Here is a 12,548-nt window from a genome sequence, read left to right on the forward strand (position 1 = left end):
CCAGGGATGGGGCATCCACAGCTTCTCTGGGCAACCTGTCCCAGTGCCCCCCCACCCTCTGCAGGAAGAATTCCTTCCTGATGTCCCATCTCCATCTCCCTCTTTCCATTTAACCCTGTTACCCCTTGTCCTGTCAGTCCCTGCCCTTGACAAAAGTCCCCCCCAGCTTTGCTGTAGCCCCCCCAGGCACTGGAAGGTGCTCTAAGGTCTCCCCGGAGCCTTCCCTTCTCCAGGCTGAACACCCCAACTCTCCCAGCCTGTCCCCACAGGAGAAGAGGAGAAGCCCCCTCCCTTGCCCTCACGTGCAGGTTGCTGGGGAGGAGGTGACAACTCCCCGATGGCACCTTAGGGTGTGCCCTGGGGTTTCAGGACAGAGCTCCGTGCCTCTCGCCTGCTGTGTGGGACTGCCTTGTCCCACGCTTGCCTGCGCGCAGTCACCTCTCGCCCAGTTGCGAAGTGTCACTGCGGGAGACTTGTGTCTGGGTGCCCTTTGGGACAGTTGGCAGGGCATGGAGCAGGAAGCATTTTGGGACTTGTTTGTGCAAGAAGCTATTTTAATCTCTTCTTTTTTTCCGGGCTTGGAGTCGAACGAGGCCGATCTCAAAAATGGTGCCACCGGGGGAGAGACAGGGAAGGCTCCGGCAGCAAGGGCTGCCCCTGCTCGGAGCTGGGATCCCGCTCCAGGCAGCGGAGACCCTGCCCCATCACACACCCCCACCAGTGTTATCCCATCTCCCCGGCTGCATCCTGAGCCCATTGCCTCGCATCCTACCCCCGCCGTGGGCATGGATGAGGAATTAATTTCTTCCTCTCCACGGCAGCCTTCTACATGCTTGATGATGCTTATCGCATCCCGAGTGATCTCGCCCGCTGCCGCTCTCCTTCCCCCACCCAAGCCCGGCGAGGCTTCGCGGCCCGGAGCGGAAGAGTTAAAAACAAAAATTAAATAAGAAAACTGAAATGGTTGGTAATTATGAATTTTGGCAAGCAGGGGGAAAAAAAAAATTGCAAATTCTTTAGTGTCATGAGGGTGCTTAAAATAAAAGAGCCATAATGAGGCGAGATCCTGTAGCATGTGCAAGCTGAATTGTGCTAGATTGGGTATTCTCATTCCGCATATGATTGCGGATGGCTTCTGCAAGTCGGGGGACGTAGGCTTGGAGTGATTTTTCTTTCTGTTGAGCCTCTCTTCCCCTCGCACCCTCCCCCTGCTTCCCGGCGGCACAAAGGGTGCCCGGGAGCGCGTCCCCTTCTGCAGAAGGCACCAGCTGTGCCGTGATGACAGGGTGCAGGCACATCGCTGCGAGGGGCTTGGCTGTTTCTCAGCGCCACCCCCGGATTTATCCCGTGGAATGAATCTGAAGAGAAGGCTCGGGGACAGATCCCCCTCTTGTTTCCCTTCACGCAGCCCCAAACGCTTGGATTGAGTGGGTGCAGATTGCGGGAACCGACAGTGGGCGTGAAGTTGTAATAATCCCATTTTATTAATTGCTGGTTTTGCCGAGGGGGACTTCTGTTCCTGATTGTCCGCGATGGAATGAATGTTTTTGTCTCCTCCGTTTTCCCTAATTGTACAACCGCCTCCTCTGCCCACGAACAGGAGGACCAGGGCTAAATTCACAGCTCGCCCGTGATGGGCTTCCGTGATTCTTCGGTTCACGGAAGAATCTGCTCTGGGTTTGGATGAGGAGCTGGTCGGTGCTTGTTCCATCAGTCCTGCATGGGACTTCTCGCCATCCCGCCTAATCCTTACGCGCACTCGTCGCTGTTCCCGAGGAATTGTTTTCAGCTTTGCCTCTCCCCCCTCCTTTTCCCTGATTTTTCTCACCCAGGGAGTGTCTCGGCAAATGTTAGGCTGGCCAAGATCCTGAACAGTAGGTGTCTAGCGAAAATCAAAACAAACGGGGAAAAAAATAAAAATCCAGCCTCAGTGGAAGCGCAGCTGCTCACGCCAGCGCCGTGCCGGCTCCGGGGAGGGAGGGAGCGGGACACGACAGGGCGGATGCTCCTACCCGTGCGGGAGGAGATCTGGAGTCTGAGGCAGGCAGGGAGGGGAGAAAACACCCGCTGAATTTCTTGGAAGCCAACCTCGGGCAATGTTCCTGGCGCTGTGGAGTGGCGGCTGATGCTGGGACGGGATCTGACCTTTCCGCAGCGCACGCAGGCACTGTCCCTTGGCTGGTGTCGGCTGTCCCTCAAGCGTTGTGCTCCTCACAACACTGCTCCATGTTCCCTTCCCCAGGTGGAGTTGCTGCTTCTCAGTGTCCCAAAGACGACAGCCGGAGCTCGGGAGCTTCGCACGAGACCACGGGAACCAAGCGGACCTACGATATGATGGAGGGGAGGATCAGCCGGGGCTTATCAGCCCGGGACACCTTATCCGCCAGCATCGAAGGTGGGTCTGGGTGAAACCTTTGGCCCGTGCTCTGTCCTTAAACACCCACAGAGACCCTGTGTTGTCTCTTGTCTACGTGACACACCTTCCCGTGCCTGTGTTTGGGCCATGTACCCTGCAGCACATCCCAACAGGCCAGCGTCTGACCGGCACGGACACGCTGGCCCATTTGCCTTTGGTTTCTGTCCTGATAAACCAGTTTCAGGGTTACAGAGTAAGGAATCACGGTTTCAAAAAAGGGAAATCAAGGAACTTGGACATTGTTGATGTTTTTCCTTGTCCCAGGAGCCCCTGGTAACACTGTTGTGTGTTCACTGTAAATGAACTCCTGTGTCTCAGCCCATCTTTCCCCCTTGGATCTGTTCTAGGTCTCATGGGTCGAGCAATCCCTCCGGACCGACACAGTCCCCATAACCTGAAGGAGCAGCATCACATGCGGGGCTCAATTACACAAGGTAAAGCCTGCCAGCGGGACAGCCACAGCCAGAGGTCACATGGGGAGGTCTCCCACACGCGTGGCCCCTTGTTTGTGCCAGGCTAGGGCAGGAGGAAACACGGGAGGCACCAGAGTCCAGCTGCAGATCTCTGCAGCGAGATTTTCAGTCTTGCTCAGCTTCTGCCAACCTAAGCTCTTGCCAAAGTCAGGGGTAGAATTCGCAGGAAGGCAGGTTGAAACTGGTGTAAATGGGGTCCAGAAAGCGGGGGTAGGTGTGAGGGGGTCCCACTGCGTTAGTGATGTAGCTGCTCTATGTGCTCAGCTGGGTACTGGTCCTCGAGGTATGTGTGTTAACTAGACACCCCCTTGGAGCGAGCATCCCCACAGGGACTGGGAGCCAGTGCCTGGCTGGGGAATCACCCTCGGCTCTGTCTGCTTGGGGGTCGCAGGAATACCTCGGTCCTATGTGGAGGCCCATGAGGACTACCTCAGGAGAGAAGCCAAACAGCTCAAGAGGGAAAACACTCCACCAAGGGACTTATCCGATGCCTACAAGGTCAGGTCTCATGAGGGCCTTACTCCCCTGAAAATGAAACCAGCCCATGAAGGCCTAGTGGCCACGGTGAAGGAAGCGGGAAGATCAATCCATGAGATTCCCCGGGAGGAGCTGAGGCGGACGCCAGACATCTCTCTGACGAGACCTTTGAAGGAAGGTTCCATCACGCAGGTGAGTGGGGTGAACAGGGGGTGAGGTTGGTCCTCCTCAGCCCTTGCACAGAGCCTCCCCCACGGAGCCTGGGGACCCTTCCCCAGGCAGGAGGAGAGGAAACAGGGCATTAGATTGTGAACACATCGCTGCTGGAACTGGGGTTCTGCTTGGGTACAGCCTGCCCTTGCCCATCCTTTGATCTTTAGAAGTCCCTCCCAACCCAAACCATATGATCCACCCCAGTGGACAAATACAAAGCCCAGGGAAGGGAGCTCAGCACCCTCTGGCACGTTAAGAAGGTGATGCTCATCCACACCTGGTCATGGAAGGGGATCTGGCTTTTACTCAAGGCTGGAGTCAACTCGGTGCCTTCGGAGTTGCGGCCGTGTGTGCGTAATCTTGGTCTCCTCCCTTTATGGGCAAGCGTCAACCCAGCAAGGCCAGTAGTTAGGGAGAAATGGGGCATGCTGTCTCTTGTTGGACTCCAAATATTTGGAGGGTTCCCATGGCACCTCGTAGTCCCACCTCATTTCACAGTCTGTGTAGGAGAGGCGTGATGGGCATAGCCAGCCTTCGGCGCTGACTCACCATCGTCTTGTTGGAGCAGAAGACGTGTGAGATGGGCACTCCACCCTGCCCCACGCCCCGCGGAGTGCTGTGGTTTAACCCCAGCTGGCAGCTGAGCACCACGCAGCCGCCCGCTCACTCCCCCCGGCGGGATGGGGAGAGTCGGGAGAGTAAACGTGAGAAAGCTCGTGGGTGTAATAGGTAAAGCAAAAGCTGCGCACACAGCAAAGCAAACCAAGGAATTCAGTCCTGCTTCCTGTGGGCAGGGAGGTGTTCAGTCATCCCCAGGGAAGCTGTTATCTCTGCTTTGCTGACGGCTGTTGCCATTTGTCCTGGTGTACTGGCCCACCAAACGGGGAAGCACGGGTGCTGTTGAGATTCCATGTGCTGCCGTCGCTGCATCCCCTTCTGCTCTCCATCCCTCTGATGTCCCCTCTGCCTTCTGTCCCCAGGGCACCCCACTGAAGTATGACAGTGGCTCTTCCTCCTCGAGTACCAAAAAGCACGACGTGCGGTCCATCATCGGCAGTCCCAGCAGGACTTTTCACTCTGTGCACTCGCTGGACGTCATCCAAGACCCAAGGAATCTGGAGAGAGCTTACGAGGAGAGCCTGAAAAACAGGCCAAGCCCAGTGACCAACTCAGGTGGCTCCATTGCCAGAGGGGCTCCTGTGATCGTACCCGAGCCGGGCAAGCCCCACCAAAGTGCCCTCGCCTACGAGGACCACCAGGCAGGGCACGGCACAGCTTTCGGCAGCCACCTGCACCGAGGATCTCCGGTCTCTACACGGGAGTCCACGCCACGGCAGCACGAAGGTACATGGCAAACCTTTTATTTGACACTAAGCTTTCAGGAAGTGGCTGCTGATCCCACCTGCCCGAGCTGCTCCCGGCTGGTGCCCGTCCAACCCGTTCTCCCCAGCACTCTGCACCCACTCTTGCCCGCAGCCACGGGTGACTCACAGCGCCAGGGCAGCTGCGGGGAGGGCTGGGGCTCTCCCTTCCTTGGCATGCTGACACGTTCCAGCGAGGGCACCCCTCGCCTGCACCAGGGTGGCCGAAGGGAGACTAGACCGTGGCAGGTGAAGCTGGTGGTGTGTTGAAAGCATCTTCCTCTCCCAGCGCTGGCCCAGGGCACCCTGGTTTCTGTAGGCACCAGGGGGGATCTCCACATTTATCACCAACCACAGCGTGTGTTTATGCCTCATCTGTCACCTGGGCATCAGAGTGCCTCACCTCTAGGAGTACCTAATCCTATCTGAGCCGGTGGATCCGGGCAGCGCAGCTGGACTTTGGGATCTGTCGTCTGCCCGTGCCCCCCAGCATACATCATCTGCCTCGGAGCCAGACCTTGGGCTGCTGGGGAGCAGGCGTGTGTCTGGTGATGCTCCATCCAGGGCTGGGCTGGGCTCGGTCTGGTGAGAGATGCTGAATCCAGAGCACAAACCCTCCTGCTTCATGGCATGTCTGGGGGCAGATTCAGTGCTGGAGCCAGTCTCTGGGACCCTGTCACAGAATCACAGACTGGTTTGGGTGGAAAGGGACGTTAAAGCCCACCCAGCCCCACCCCCTGCCATGGGCAGGGACACCCTCCACTAGACCAGGTTGCTCCAAGCCTCATCCAGCCTGGCCTTGGGCACTCCCAGGGATGGGGCATCCACAGCTTCTCTGGGCAACCTGTCCCAGTGCCTTCCCATCCTCTCCAGGAAGGATTTCTTCCTGATGTCCCATCTCAATCTCCCTCTTCCAGTTTATCTGAGAAGTCCCTGACACGATCCAGCCTGCCCTGCGTGCGCTGGGAAAGAATTTAGGGCTCCAGAGGGTGACTGGTGCTCCAGCACTCTGACCTGTGTTCTGTCACCATCATCGGGTGTTTTGGGGTCCTCGGCTGTCCCGGGTGGTGGTGACCTCATGCTGAGGAGCGTGGCAGCCAGGCTCCACTGTGCAGGCCAGGATGAGCTCACAGACTGCCCGGCATCGATGCTTTGCAATGGAGGGATGATTTGGGCTTTTCCTCCTGGGCTTGACCCGCCTCAGCCTTGGGGCACAATAGTGCAGGGAGGAGGGAAGGGTCCCTCAAGTTCAGCGTAGCTGCGAGCATCCCCTGGGGACACAGCTTGGCTGCAGCCCTCGATCTCTGACTCATTTCCTTCTGCCCGCTGCAGGGAGCATCACTGCCGGTCCCAGGACAGAAAGATCACCCCCACATCGAGAGAGCTCACCAACTCCAAGTCTCCACATGCTCCTGTGGCCGACCACCACCACCCCATCTCCCCGTACGAGCACCTGCTCCGTGGTGTGAGCGGGGTCGACTTGTACCGAGGACACATCCCGCTGGCTTTCGACCCCGCTGCCATCCCCAGGGGAATCCAACTGGAAGCAGGTCTGTTTGGGGTTGGGTTTTCCCCTTGTTACGCTCTAAAAGGTCTCCGGGGAGAAAAACCGCTTCATGTCTGCATCCCTTTCCCTCCCAGCTGCCGCACTCCCAGCTGCCGCTTACTACCTGCCGAGGCATCTGGCTCCGAGCCCCACGTACCCTCACCTCTACCCGCCGTACCTCATCCGGGGCTACCCAGACACAGCCGCCATGGAGAACCGGCAGACCATCATCAACGACTACATCACGTCGCAGCAGATGCACCACAACGCCGCAGCCACGGCCATGGCGCAGCGGGCCGACATGCTGCGCGGCTTGTCGCCCCGGGAGCCCTCCCTCGCCCTCAACTATGCAGCAGGTCCTCCGGGCATGGCTCCATCCAGGGGTTTTGGGGGTGTTTTGGGCGAGGGAGGCTGGGTCAGGCCGGTGCTGCCAGCTCCAGCGCCGGGCCAGCAGCATGGTGCCATGCAGCGGTGTAGGAGCTCGGCTGGGGTGGAATTTGATGCTCTTTTTGCCACCTTTAGTTACTTGAGGCTCCTTATGTGCAGCTCTTCGGGCCTTTGAAGGTTAAGTCACACTCCCAGAAGGATATCTGACTTCCTGCAAAAAGCAGGGCATGCTGCGGAGTGCTCCTACAGCCCCCTCCCTGAGCAGGGGTAGCATTCCATTTTTCCTCCCCGTTATTCCCAGCAGCAGGACACGCTGTAGTTGCCCAAGGAAGGGTCCCCTCCCTGACAAGCAGTGCCCGGGGGCCGTGTGTGTGTGCTGGCACCTGTTGCACTGTGCCAGAGCAGAGGCACAGTGTGGTCTTTCCCAGAATCGCTCCCTGCTCCAGCCTGGCCAAGCTGCAGCAGCTCAGCGTCATCCTCACAGTCCTCTTGCTTCTCTCTCCAGGCATCATCGACCTGTCCCAAGTGCCACACCTGCCCGTCCTCGTGCCCCCTACCCCTGGCACCTCTGCCACCACCATGGACCGCATCACCTACATCCCCGGCCCCCCACAGACCTTCGGCAGCCGGCACAGCAGCTCCCCGCTCTCTCCAGGTAATGGTCCAGGTTGCTTTTCCCATGGAAAAGCAGTTGGGCAGGAGGCCTTCAGCTGGGTCAGGTCCCTGAGCTCAGCATGCTGGGGCAGAGGGGGGGAGCCCCAATTCATTCCCACTCAGGGACCAGCCCACTGGCTCCCTCAAACCGTCTCCGATCCTGCTCATCGGGGGCTTCCTTGTTCCCCTCGTATTCCCAAGAACCTGGCAAACAGCTTTGTGGACGGTCATGCTCTGGAAGACGGTGCCAGGACAGCTGCTGTGTGATTGGCCTAGGTGGTGTCACACTGGTTCTCCCTGTCTGTCCTGCTCCAGGTTGTCTTGGGTGGTGACCTTGGATCGAGCATTCCTTATCTGCTCTGCAGACATGGCAGTGCGGAGCAGGTGCTGTTCCCAGGGGGAATCACTGTGTCTTGCAGCCCTTTCACTGCCTTTTGGGTGCATTTCAGGAGGCCCCACGCACATGACCAAACAATCAGGATCGTCGGTGTCTGAGCGAGAACGGGAGCGGGAACGGGAGAGGGAGCGTGAGAAATCCATCCTAGCATCCACCACAGTGGAGCATGCGCCCATCTGGAGACCAGGTAGGCTGGGGAGGAGCCCGGCACCACATTTGGGGCCCCTGCTGGGTGGGGCAGGGTGGAGGCTGTAAACTGACGAGCTGAGTAAGCCCCTCGTTGTATCCCCCCAGGTACGGAGCAGGCCAGCAGCCGTTCGTCCTCGCACTCCCACAGCCACCAGCACTCTCCCGTCTCGCCCCGCACCCACGAGACCATCCAGCAGCGCCCCAGCGTGCTCCACAACACGAGCATGAAGATCATCTCCTCGGAGACCCCCACCCCTTCCGTCCTGCGGTACGGCCCCCCCGGCACAGTCCCTGCTGCTTGCCGGGGCAGCTGTGGGGCTTCATTAACGAGCGTGGGGCGCCTCTGAGATGGATCGGGGGTTGTTTTGGCCTTCAGTCTCAGCAGGAGCAGGACGGGGGCTTACAGGGAAGCTGTGATGGGGAGAGGCAGATTTTGGTCCCCAGTTCCTGGCTTTTCCTGCTCTTAGGAAGGAAAGCAGGAGCATCCCTTCACCCTAGTATGCTCCTCTTTCTGCCAGTTGCCTGGGGATGGAGTTAGGAAGGTCTCTGGGACCTGTCCGTGTGTTTTATGCTCTCCAGTTGATGCATCTGGGCCGTATCCAACATTCCATGGCCAGTTACTGTGGTGGAGGCTCCATCCGAGCCCTCCTCACCTGCTCCAGCACGGGACGACACTCGGGAGCCCTGGGAAGCCCTCGGCCAGACAGGGCTGAAGGCTGCAGCTCTGGTAACAGCACTCCCCTTTCTCCATGTGCTTCTCATCTCCGCCTTGTCTCCATTTCCCTTCCAGATCCTCTACCACCACCACCACGTCGCCAATCCGCTCCGCCGCCTTCCCTTCGGCCTCCGCCCTGCGCTCCTCCGTCAGCGCGGCGGACAGCTACGCAGCCCTCATGGACCCGGCCGTCCTGCAGAAAGAGGCCTCGAGGGCGCGGGAAGCCAAGGCGGAGCGACCCCAGACCGACAACAACGTCTTCACCTCAAAGCTGCCCGGCGGGGCCAACCTCGACCAGTCGCCTTCGCCCATTAAAGCCATGGAGTCGAGGCCTTTACCCGCCTCCGGACCCGGTTCTGCTCATCACTATAGCAGAGGACAGGGGAAAAGCCAACAGCACCATCACCCCCTGGACCAGCAGCACGCGGCCTCGGGCCCCGAGCAGCACAGCAGAGAAAAGAGTCAGAGTAAAGCCTTTTCCATGCAGGAGCAGGAGCTCCGAGCACTCGGTAAGACCACCACGACAGCGGCCAACTTCATAGATGTGATTATCATGCGCCAAATGTCTCGCGATCAGGGGCAGCGGGAAAGAGACTCGCTAAGTAACGACTCCGCGAGTGATGGTAAGAAATCGGGGGGGGAGAGGTGAGAGAGCTGGTGCCTGAAACCCATTTTATTTCATTATTTCTTATTTTGAGTTGCACGTTTTGACTGGTGGCTTTGCCAGCTCCCCGAGCTGCTTGTCCCTCTGCTTCCTGGTTGTTGTGTTATTCCAGACTTTGTTATTTGTGTGTTTTAAGGATCTTCCCCTCTCCCACCCTGTTAGTTTCTCGCATTGCCAAGTGCCGTTTAGCGAACGTCGTTCGGTTCCTGGTTGCTTTTCACGGACAGTGGCAATTTGCTAATTCCCATGTCCCCATCGTCACCAATGCCAAGGCAGCCTGTAAGGAGCAGTCGTGGGTCATCGATGCAGCGGGCGAAGCAGAGAACTGGGGGTGTGAGCGGGAGCGGGATGGAGGGCAGGGGTTTTGGGGGTGCAGGCTCCCATCGCTTGGGGTCCCGATGCTGCACAAGAGGCCAGCGGGGACACGGCTGCCGAGGGATTGCCCAGCCCAGCTGCACTCGGAAGCATTTCCAGAGCAGCCCGCAGGAACCACCCCACGGGAATCTTGTGTAGGACACAGAAGCACCAGGATAAGTTTCTCCAGAAGAGATTACAGGGAAGGGGCTGGATTCAAGGTCTGGGTCGTTCTTGGCAGGATCAGCTTTAACCCGGAGCGTTCACCAGGCAGCCGTAGGGATCTGATGGTCCCCCCTCTTCACGTTGAAGCGTCAGCGCTGCAGGGTTGCTACCCAGCTCCCCTTCCTGTGAGCCAAGGGTGGAAAGGACCCAGCAGCGAAAAAAAAGCTCTCACTGGCGCATCCCAGCCCACCCATCCCACCACTTTGTCACGGCTGTTCCCGGCCCCTTCTAGCAGCACCTTCCAGGGCCAAGGACGTGCTTGGCTGAGCTTCTCCTGCCGCGGAGGAGAGGGGCAGCTTTTCCATGGCCATGAGTTTGCAGAAGGGAGCTGGTGTTCCCTGGGACTTGCCTGTTGGTCAGGGATCTTTCCAGGGTAGGACCCTTCATTGGGTGGATCCAAAGTGTGGTCCCTTCCGCACTGGGATGCGGGCGGTGCGTGGGGTGAGGCAGGATGCTCTATCCCCATCCCTGGGAGGTTCTCCATGGGGGTCCTCTCCTCCCTGTGCCCCAGGAACATGCAAGGTCGGTGTGTCCATGCCGGAGGCTCCGGCAGCGTGGTGGGTTGGCTGCCAGATTTGCCTCTGGTGGGCAGTTTCTAGGAGTTGAGCGTGAGGAGGGTAAAGATCAGTGGAGGCAAAAGTCGCGATCGCTGCCAAACGTGCTCAGTTGGCAAGAGGCAGCGTGTGCCTCCAGAACTCCTGTGTCCTCTGCCCCTCGCCTCTGGAAGCATCACCCGCCGGTGCCTCAGTTTCCCTCTCTGATGTCCCTCATTCCAGCTCTGCCTGCTTGGATGCAGCTCGAGCCCTTGCAAGGGGCTTAAAAGGCAGAGAAAGGTCAAGAAAAGCCGTTTTGCAGTGTGTGAGTCTGCTGTGTCCGGAGCAGGATCCGGAGTCTGCAGGGCCTTGCTCGCAGTTTTCCAGTCCCTGCTGTTGGCTCTGCTGCCCTGGGGCTTTTCTCTGCTTCCCCCCGGCATAGTGGGGGGTTTGCTTTCTCTTTCAGTGGGTGGGGGAAACGGGGGGGCAGGTTGTGAACCCGCAGGTGTTGGGTTTGGTTCCTGACGCTCGTGCCATCACCGCGAGCCTCTGAGTGTCCAGCTCCGCAGGAATGTGACGTGGTCTCACCCTGCGGCCGTCCCCACAGCCAGCCTTCGGGGGAGGCTCCGGGGGCCCCTGGAATGTGACCTTCCAGGTTTCCCTCGTCTCTTTTTCCCCCCTCTCTGCTGGACATCTGACTTCACCCGCAAGCACTGGTTGGCACAGCACTAGGGAAAAGCCAAGCGAGCTCTGGGTTGTGACTCCCTTCTCCCATTTCCCCAGGCTTTCACGGAGGCTACAGTCCTGAGCGGATGGAAGCAGTGAGTCCTGTGAGCTCGCCCAGCCTGCCCCACGAGAAAGGAGCCAAGCTGCTGCAGGATGCGGAGAAGGGGCACGGGGAGCACGACCTGAGGCAGAAGCAGCAAGGTGAGGGTAAGGGGGGGGTCAGTGCCAGCTGATGGGGAGGTCGAAGGGCTCCATCACCCAGCTCTCACTCAAGGAAGAGGCTCATGGCCATCGTCTCATGCCTGCTCTCTCCTTTGTGTCCTCCCCCAGGCTCGCTGAAGGCCTCAGCTCCTGAAGCCGCCCACCTGCAGCACCTCCGGCAGCCCGACGGCCCCCAGCCCCAGTGCCAGCCCCTGCAGTCCAGCCCCAGCATCAAGGGCATGAACCAGAGAGTGGTCACGCTGGCCCAGCACATCAGCGTAATTAATCTCATTCCCACCTTTCCGCTGGGGCCCTGGGGAGGAGGGAAGAGCTGAGATGAAATGTGTCATTGGGGAAGGGCTGGGAGGGGTGCTGGGGTCTCCCAGGGGGCTGGAGAGAGCAGGGGTGCATGAGGCTGTTCAGCCCGGGTATTTGCATCCTCAACAAGTTCATCCCAAGAGCTGCAGGAGGCAGGAATTAACATTCCCATGGGGACAAACCACTCTAATTCCCTCCTGCTTGCCCTGTGTTCCTTGAGCCCAGCAAAGCAAGAGGTGGACCCCAACCCTATTTGTGCCTCGGGGTTTTCTTCCAGGAGGTCATCACGCAGGACTACACACGCCATCACCCGCAGCAGCTCAACTCCCACATCCAGACGCCGGTGTACTCCTTCCCCGGGGCCGCGTGCCCGGTGCTGGACCTGCCTAATTCCCTCCTGCTTGCCCTGTGTTCCTTGAGCCCAGCAAAGCAAGAGGTGGACCCCAACCCTATTTGTGCCTCGGGGTTTTCTTCCAGGAGGTCATCACGCAGGACTACACACGCCATCACCCGCAGCAGCTCAACTCCCACATCCAGACGCCGGTGTACTCCTTCCCCGGGGCCGCGTGCCCGGTGCTGGACCTGCCCTGCCAGGATCTCCCCGCAGAACGAGGGCGGCAAGAGGTGAGCTCAGGGTCCGGGCGAAGCTGGAGAGATGGGTTTGTGCCCACCCGCTGGGCCAGTCCCAGCTCAGACAGA

General features: G+C 59.2%; 1 protein-coding gene across 1 annotated transcript in view; it reads left to right on the forward strand.

Moving 5' to 3' along the window:
• Positions 1-12,548, forward strand: part of NCOR2 (nuclear receptor corepressor 2) — a gene marked incomplete at both ends in the record, with an annotated part of 27,828 nt that overhangs the window by 12,008 nt on the left and 3,272 nt on the right. The window contains 14 exons of the mRNA XM_010148566.1: positions 2,243-2,395; positions 2,764-2,850; positions 3,281-3,558; positions 4,560-4,930; positions 6,273-6,490; positions 6,597-6,851; positions 7,379-7,528; positions 7,977-8,111; positions 8,219-8,381; positions 8,904-9,337; positions 11,388-11,552; positions 11,679-11,809; positions 12,127-12,274; positions 12,437-12,473. Of these exons, the coding sequence (XP_010146868.1) occupies positions 2,243-2,395; positions 2,764-2,850; positions 3,281-3,558; positions 4,560-4,930; positions 6,273-6,490; positions 6,597-6,851; positions 7,379-7,528; positions 7,977-8,111; positions 8,219-8,381; positions 8,904-9,337; positions 11,388-11,552; positions 11,679-11,809; positions 12,127-12,274; positions 12,437-12,473 (2,725 nt within the window). The remainder of the gene's footprint in view (positions 1-2,242; positions 2,396-2,763; positions 2,851-3,280; positions 3,559-4,559; positions 4,931-6,272; positions 6,491-6,596; positions 6,852-7,378; positions 7,529-7,976; positions 8,112-8,218; positions 8,382-8,903; positions 9,338-11,387; positions 11,553-11,678; positions 11,810-12,126; positions 12,275-12,436; positions 12,474-12,548) is intronic.

Source organism: Eurypyga helias, unplaced genomic scaffold (assembly GCF_000690775.1).
Source record: "Eurypyga helias isolate BGI_N326 unplaced genomic scaffold, ASM69077v1 scaffold15203, whole genome shotgun sequence".
NCBI lineage: Eukaryota > Metazoa > Chordata > Aves > Eurypygiformes > Eurypygidae > Eurypyga > Eurypyga helias.